This window comes from Acartia tonsa, chromosome 1 (genome assembly GCF_053477335.1).
Source record: "Acartia tonsa isolate MP-2025a chromosome 1, ASM5347733v1, whole genome shotgun sequence".
NCBI classification, from domain to species: domain Eukaryota; kingdom Metazoa; phylum Arthropoda; class Copepoda; order Calanoida; family Acartiidae; genus Acartia; species Acartia tonsa.
Window position 1 is genome coordinate 41,961,142 of NC_137260.1, and position 8,693 is coordinate 41,969,834.

An 8,693-nucleotide genomic window follows, 5' to 3' on the forward strand; every position below is an offset into this window, starting at 1 on the left:
TTAAAAGGGGAGGGGGTAAAATGAAAAATATTTTGGGGGTGACTACGGCACCCCCAACTTCATTTTTTTTTGGGGGGGGAGTAATCACCTCTTTACCCCCCCCCCCCCTTGGACGTCCTTGGAAGTAACGATCTCCCATACATCTCCTTTGCCCCCTCCCCCCCAACGCCTCCTAATCTGAATTACTTGTTTTCATATACTTTGGTAATTTAATTCAAAACAATGGCCAATTAGAAATTTTTGGGTGTCACCATTTTTAATTTTGCTTTTTGCCATTTACTAAATCATTGAAATATTTTTAATTCGTTTATTTCTTTTTAAATTCTTTAAAACTATTTGACCTTTATCATTTTAAAAAATAATTTAAACAAATGTATTTGTTTCATTATCGACAGCCTTGTTTTTACTAAACATAAAAAATCAGCAGTCTATCTCTAATAGCAGTAAAGAAACAGATGATAGACAGAGGCACAAAACGAGATTTATAAAGAAGTTACGATAAATAAAATAGAAAAATTTAATTTGACCAGAATCGATGCTAAAAACTGAAAAGGATGATGCTACCACAAAGAAAGATGGCGCCAACGCTCCAGATGAAAAAGATGACGAGCAGATGAAGTTTGCCATGCTGCTGATCATTGTCTTTCTGCAGCTTATGTTGGTCATCTTTAGGGTGGGGACTTGTGTCCTGTCTATGATTCTTATCAGGTTACAGTTTTACATTTTTACACAGCTGGATTAGAACCAATTCTCAGCCATACTGAAAAATCATATATAGCATCTTATTTCAGACAATTTTTCACGTATATTAAAAAATACCAATTTTGAAAGACCAGACCCTCGGCCCCCTTGAGGCTAACAGAACTGTTTTTTATCTGACAATATTTCATTTAAATATCCGCGGAAAGCTGTTTATAATACGATGCGATGAATAACTGTTACTTAATTTTTAATAAAACAAGAATAAAATGATTTTCATAATCACGAAACCTTTTACATATGTTCTTATAATCTTTATATGTTGTAAAATATATATTTTTGTAGCATGACTGAAAGTATGACGGAACATGTAAATTATATATTGCATGATTAATTGTATAGGGAATCCTTACAAAGCAAATTTCAGTCGTTGATCTTTGATAGCATCAAATAAAATCACATTTTCTCCTTATCATAACGGACGAACTGACGGACAAACTGATATACAATAAATTAACACAATATAAATTTTATATTAAAACAAAGAGTAATTAAAAAACTTTTGCTTTCAATTTTAGATTATGGAGTCTGATTATCATCGCCATAGCAACCCTGTTTATTTTCCTGGTGAACAAGGACAAGACAGAACCAGTGCTGCACAACTTAATCAACATATTATATGGGTTTTCTGCCCTCAGATACCCACATTATTCTAGGAATGGATTTATTATTACTTAGATCATCATGTCTTCTAATAAAGTAAAACTTGAAGCTGGCTTAAGTAACGACCCTCTTAACATATTCCCTCCCCTCCTACTGGATGAACAAACAGACCAATTAATGATATCCATGTTAGGAACCCAAATTAACGATAGTTATATCCCTGTCATAATATCCAGGTATATTCTATATCCATTAATCTAGGAGGAAAAGTTTGGTTAATATTTGTAGATCTACGTTGTACTGCTGGGCTTTCTTTGGTGTACCTTGTTTAGGTAAATATAAATTTTTTTATCATACTTTTAAAAAGTAATATGATGTACCTCTGTCATTGTTTCTGTCTGTCTGTATCGAATTATCTCGCTAATCGCTGAACCGTCATGGTTCTTCCTTACAATGTAGCTTCTTAAAGGCACAGAGAAGGTTTATAAATATTTTAGAGGATTTCCTAACAGAAATTTTATTTTTAAACTGACAATGAAAATAGGGGGTTTGTCGACTTCTCCCCGCCCCCACCTCAAGAGACCATCTATGCCTCCAGGAACGTAGCCCTTAGTATTTATTATACTTTCTAATACAATCAAAATAAATACACTATTTATTCCAGTTTTCTTTGACATGTTTTTTTTTAAATGTATATTGTTAAATAATAAATTTTATGTTTTTTTTTAGGATTATATGGACTGTTAAGTTGGAATCCCTACTATTATTTTCCATATTGGAGCTACATCCAGTTGGCCAATAACTTCCAACTTTTTCTCAGGTATAACCTTATTGTATAGAGTTGCTATGCTTGTATCATAGTGACAATATTGTATATTCTATACCTCATGGAGCTACATTCAGTTGGCCAATAACTTCCAACTTTTTCTCAGGTATAACCTTATTGTATAGAGTTGCTATGCTTGTATCATAGTGACAATATTGTATATTCTATACCTCATTGGAGCTACATTCAGTTGGCCAATAACTTCCAACTTTTTCTCAGGTATAACCTTATTGTATAGAGTTGCTATGCTTGTATCATAGTGACAATATTGTATATTCTATACCTCATTGGAGCGACATTCAGTTGGCTAATAACTTCCAACTTTTTCTCAGGTATAACCATATTATATAGAGTTGCTATGCTTGTATCATAGTATTGTATATTCTTTACCTCATTGGAGCTACATTCAGTTGGCCAATAACTTTCAACTTTTTCTCAGGTATAATATATGCTTGTATTAAAGAGGCAATAAATCTATAAATATGTATAACCAGACAACTACCTGGATTCCCATGTTGAGGCCCATTTTCGTCTGCTAGCAACTTGTTCTGATTTTAGGGAGCGACTTGGATGTGTTAATATTTCCGAAATATATGTCTAATATTTAAAGACCCAATTAAAAGTCGACACAGGGTCCTTAGGGTTGGAGAATGACATATAATTATTTAACCTTCCCCCCAACTATTGTTTACTATATATATTGCACAATAAGCTCAATAAAAGTTTCTAAGATCTATAAATTTTGTTATAGATACATCATTGTTTGAACTCTTTATTAGAGTTATATATGTATATAGTTTGACATATTTAAGGTACATAAAAGATTATAAAAATCACCCTTTATATCAAGAAATACATTCAAGTATTGATATGCTTGATTTATTTACATATATGAGTTACCCCCTATTTATAATAAAAGATAAATACATCTAGACAGCTGGGAAAATAGTAGGAGGTAAAATCAAGAGATTTAAAATTTCATTAATCTTTCATCATTATCATTTAACATTTCTATTGTATACACATATAGATTCAAATAGATAGAATGATCTAAACCCATCACTTAAAGTTATGTCATTTGTATTGTTTGACGTAATATTATTGGCACTATAGGACTCAAGAGCTTCCTTTACTGACCTAAATACTAAAGTAGCAATTGATCCGTAAGTATTGATTTACGGCAATATTATGATAGAAAAATCAATTATTTTATTTTAGAACAATTAAAATAATTTTGGCATCTACTACTTTTGCAAAGCAATTATTTTTAGAAGCAATATTACAAGTCAACATTTTAAAGTACACCAATATTTTAAACTCCAAATCCTTATTTAATGAATCTAAGTAAATAAAAACTCTGTTTATTTATACATATTGGACAGATAAAGAAAACAATTACTCAATGAGTTAGATTAGGGTAAAGCTATAGAGCTTTTGGGGGTTAGGTCAATGGACTTTAGATTTTTTTCCTATCCCCCACCAAACCAATTTAAAAGTTTGAACTGCCTATTCAAATTGGCTAGAAACATAATCTAGCCTATTAAGAAGCGGGGGGACATTTGGCTGTTCATTACACTAGTCTCAAAAGTTTTTTTACTATTGTTTTCTTATTCCTTCAGCTTAACAACTTTTGTAATTTTTATTGAATTTTATTTGTTGATTCATTAAGTTTAAGGTCCAAAGTTTTAACCACTAATTTTAATCTTCTAAGGGGGTAATTTTGTGTATCACAATTGTCTTATCCCTTTAGAACCCTGCTACCCTATACATTTTCTCTTTTTTTATAACAATTTGCAGCAAAAACTGTGAGACATTTTTTGTACCAAAACGCGGCCAGAGGCCTTTTTCATGAGTTGGCTTTCCGAACGTTGAAAAAAAGACCTAAAATACATACATAAAAAAGACTCTTTTTTGAAATTGTTACTAGGTTACACTTATATGCAAATTGGATAAAAAAAACTTATGCAACAAATTCTAAACATGCAAATTTATGGAATGACATCATTCTCAGGGAGGTTGAGGATGATAATGATTTGATAAATCTACAACCCTTTCTCACCTTAATGTTTACCCAGGTTATAATTCCACAAAATCACTAAATGATTGTTCATTGTCCTATCCCTGAAGACATAAAAATGACATCATCCTACTTAAAAGGCGTCATTTGTTCAGAAAAAGTTTTTCTGTTTTGATTAAGTTTATGATTTTTTTTATTGCTTTTAAGATGTGTTTATTGTGACAGCTATGATTTCATCAGCCTATTTAGTCAACTAATCTAACACCTTATTTATTTACCATTGCATTGGCAACTTTCTGGTATCTAGAAAAGCCTATAGGTGAACCATGTTATATAGTCACTGCGCTACTAGAAGAAATAAATTAGTTGAACATAGTTTGGTAGTTTATTAATATTTTTCCAGTATGGCTTATAAACCGCTTAATATCCGCTGGACTATCAAGAGTTCTCAGGTATACTTAAAAATCATATATAGAATTGTATTACAGACAATTTTCGAAATAAATATATGTATAAAATCAATACCAGTTTTGTTGTCCCGAGTCTGCGTTCCAATTGTGGCCAACAACACTGGAACTAATTCTATATTTTTTTTATTTTACTATCTGCTGAAAGCTGTCTATTGCGATGTTAAATAACTATTACATATAACATCTCATGAGCTTTTGAATGAACCAAAATATCAAAGTTAGATAATACAAAGTATTTCAAACTTAAAGCACGTTTAAAACATTTTTCAAGCATACAATGACTATGACATCCACAAAATGTGTTTATTATGCATTTTAAGAACTTAAAAATTTTCTATTTTGATATATTTGCAACATAAAAAGTTAATTATTTATAAACAAAAAAAAAGGATGACAACACACATAAGAGTGAAGCCAAATAGTAAAACAAATAAACAATAACAATTTTTAAAAATATTTGGTGCTTTTACACAAAGTGCCTGTTGAGCAGTGAGCACACCTGCAGTTTTTCCTGTGCCAAACCTTGAGGGAGCTAATCCCTTATATAGTAGGAATATAGCTCCGTTGCCCAAAACCTACGGGGCTCCTCTTAATATCCTTAATCCAAAGTAATTAAAAATTAACACAAAACTTTACCTCACTTCGTAATTTTTAAGTATTAATTTTCAATAACGAACTTTGATTGAAAGAGCTGAACATTTTGTAATGCTGGTAATTTATGGTAAAATTGCTCAAAATGCAAGATATTAAAAAGACGTTCTATGCTCATGAAATGTGTAGAATCAACATTAGAATATTGTTTAAAATATCCAACAAATTAATAAGATTATTGAATTTTGCCAAAAGCTAAAATCAACACTTTTCAATTGGACGTACATACCTCCTATTCATGACTGTAGAGTTGTACAGTCTTTATATAGAATACCTTCATTACAGAAACCTTGATAATATGTATTGACTTACCGTTGCTATAGAGTAGCAGCGCTGTTATTAAAATTGAAATAGTTGATAAAATAATTTTGTCTGCCATAAGAGTGCATGCATTATTTTTCGGGAATAAGGGATATATTAATAGCACCGAAAAACAAACAAAAACTTTAATGGCTTTGAAACAGATTAATTTCCGCTGGATTAGAACTGGTTCTCAGCCTTACTAAAAAAATCATGCATAGCATCGAATTACAGACAATTTCCCGCGAATATTAAAATAAAAATCATGAAACTAATAATAGCCCAGGACTTCGGCCCCTCGGGGCTAACAAAATTAGTTTTAATCTTATAATTTTTTATTTAAATATCCACGGAAAGCTGACTATAATACGATGCGATAAATAACAATTATCTATTTTGTTAGTTGTAAAAATAGCTCAATATTTTGATAAAATTTTTATATATAATAATATAAAATTCCATGTTAATCATCAAAATATCATGAAATATGCATAAAAAATGATGAAGTTTTATCATAGTGTCGCCATAAACAATTATAAATTTATGCAAATTAACTCTTGTTTATAAAAGAGTATATTAATAGATGTATTACTTGATTGGCTGTCAAACTCAATAATCCGTCAAACTTAAAAAGGAATTTCTAGCAAACGAATAATTTTGTTTATACTTGTTTAATTTTATACTTACTATACACTAGCGGATGTGCCCCTAGCAGCTCTGTCCTCTGTAGAAAATAGCCTAACCAATTCAAAGCCTAAATCTAAAAACATAATGGCCTAAAACCAGCCCAGTACCTATATGAAGCTTCTCTAAACAGGAGAACTCAATCAGTTCAGTAGTTTTTTGAAATATTAAGCTTCAGACAAAAAAATACTACTACTATAACAGGATAGCACAAATAAAAAGCGACTGCCCTTTTCGAACCTACAAGTGTACACTTTCCTAGCAATATTATGGCAGATAGTACCTACACTGTTTTCCTATTGGTCCGATTTACTGATTAGGGATCTAGAATTAATTTTAAGTATTTCTATAATGAATTATTTATATATGGTACTTTTTGATTTTGAGTATGACAAGGATTGATAAATGTGAGGCAGATGAAAAAATATTCAAAAAATATGGTTTTCTGTATGCTATAAATGTCAAGAGTCCATTTTTGGCATAATGGATTTATTATTACCTGGATCTTACACCAGATTTCAATGTTCTCAAAGTTAAACACGCTGCGGGATAAAATAACGATTTACCCCTTACCCTCCCTTTATCATAATTCCTCCCCTCCTACTGGATGAACGAATTGGCCAATAAATGACAATGGAAATAGCAACCTAAATTGACGAAAATTTTCCTCTGTCATAATATCCACGTATATTTTACATCCATTTATGGCAGCTGTTTAGCAATATAGGTCAGTTAAGAGCATTGTAAAAATTATAGGAATGTATTATATAAGAAATTATTCTTGGTTTAAAACTATTATCATATTTTGTTTTCTTACTCAGTCACAATTTTTTTTGTTAAATTACTTCTTGTTGAATAGTTTAAATACAAGTTTTCTCTATATTTAATCCAATATAATTTGATAACAATTTAATTTAATTTTAGTATTGAGCTCTGCATACTATTGGCTGGTTTGATGGCGATACCTTTAGCTTTCATTCTACAATCTAACTATTTCAGGTAAACTAAGTCACTATTTTTCATATTAAAATATAAAAACTTTTTAATGTCTAACTTTAGTAGCTGTGTTTAGTTCCTTTGGAAAATGGGGATAGATGTCAAAGTTTTGGCCTACCTATTCTAATAACGTCATAGTAGAAGGAAAGAGAAAGGGAATGTGGAAAGATATCACCTAGAAAAGAGAAAGGATATAGGGTATTTCCTGACGTCAATATAATGGGTAGGCCAAAAAGCAGTGACTTCTATCCCCATTTTGCTAGGGCACTATAGACAGTCAACCAACTTTATCATCTATTATTTTGAATATCCAAACTTTTCAACCAATAATTGTAAACAAAGAGTAATTTTGTTTATTATCATTTGTTATTTATCAGGGATTTAAAGGGATAAGACCAAATCAATGGATGTAAATTGTACATACATCCCCAATGAATTAATACAAAATTACCCCTTCTTTAGATTACAAGTAGTGGTTGAAACGCCTAGTTACTTAATGATCCAACCAATCAAAATTCAATAAAAGTCTGCACAGTTGTTAAGCCAACGAATAGAAGACGTCATGATAAAACTTTGGGGACTAGTGTAATGAACAGCTCAATATCCCCTTCCTTCCTGGTTATTTATAGCAATTTTTCATCCATTGTCTCTAATCCCTTAAACTCTTTTTAAATAGTTTTGTCTAAATAATTATTCAAAAATCTCACTTGATCTTGCTAACCGCTGAGCCGATATAGTTCTCCTTTGCAATGTAGATTCTCATAGGTAATGGGAAAGCTTAAAGCTTTTTTGTCACTATGCCTCCCAAGAAAAATCGACACTAGAAAAAAATCTTTTTACTTTCCTTTAAAACTAAAATTGAAAGTGTTGGTGGGACGACTCACTTCCCCCTCCCCCATTATGTGCCCCTGGATGCCTCTAGGGGCGTAGTCGTTAGCATACTTACAAAATAACATATTTTTATTTCAGAAAAATTAACATGAAAACACAAGACCTGGATGTGTAAATAAAATTTATTTCAAGTAACTGTATAATAATTTAAATGTAAATATAGAAATGACGCATTTTATATTATTTATTTTTATATTATTTTTTGTAAAATAAATGTAAAATTAAATTCATATGCATTATTTTATTTTACATGTGTTTTGTGTAACTTTTATTATTTTTAATTTTCTTTGTGTAAAATGGAAAAAGGGATAGGCAAAAAAAACCAGAAAGTTCTCAGACCTTAAATTCTACATAACACTCTACATATTATTAATTGGATCTTACACCAGATTTTCATTTTTTTTAAAAATTAAAACCAGTTTTCTAAGGCTCTATGGACCAAAGTCCCGGCTAACAAAACTGGTATTAATTTTATAATTTCTATATTAATATTCGT

At 30.7% G+C, this 8,693-nt stretch overlaps 1 protein-coding gene across 1 annotated transcript; it reads left to right on the top strand.

Moving 5' to 3' along the window:
• Window positions 1-534: 534 nt before the first annotated feature.
• On the top strand, window positions 535-8,425 carry LOC145321432 (uncharacterized). The gene is made up of 6 exons (XM_080163220.1): window positions 535-708; window positions 1,278-1,410; window positions 1,619-1,694; window positions 2,092-2,182; window positions 7,235-7,309; window positions 8,276-8,425. The coding sequence occupies exons 1-6, from the start codon at window positions 536-538 to the stop codon at window positions 8,310-8,312; spliced, it is 585 nt and encodes a 194-aa protein (XP_080019346.1). The 5' UTR covers window position 535; the 3' UTR covers window positions 8,313-8,425.
• Window positions 8,426-8,693: the final 268 nt, after the last annotated feature.

Bases quoted from the DNA above. Each gene is read 5' to 3' on its own strand.
- LOC145321432 (XM_080163220.1), top strand. From the start codon at position 536: ATGCTAAAAACTGAAAAGGATGATGCTACCACAAAGAAAGATGGCGCC. The intron at 1,411-1,618 runs TCTAGGAATGGA...TATATCCATTAA, and splicing joins CCCTCAGATACCCACATTAT to TCTAGGAGGAAAAGTTTGGT. The intron at 7,310-8,275 runs GTAAACTAAGTC...TTTTTATTTCAG, and splicing joins CTACAATCTAACTATTTCAG to AAAAATTAACATGAAAACAC.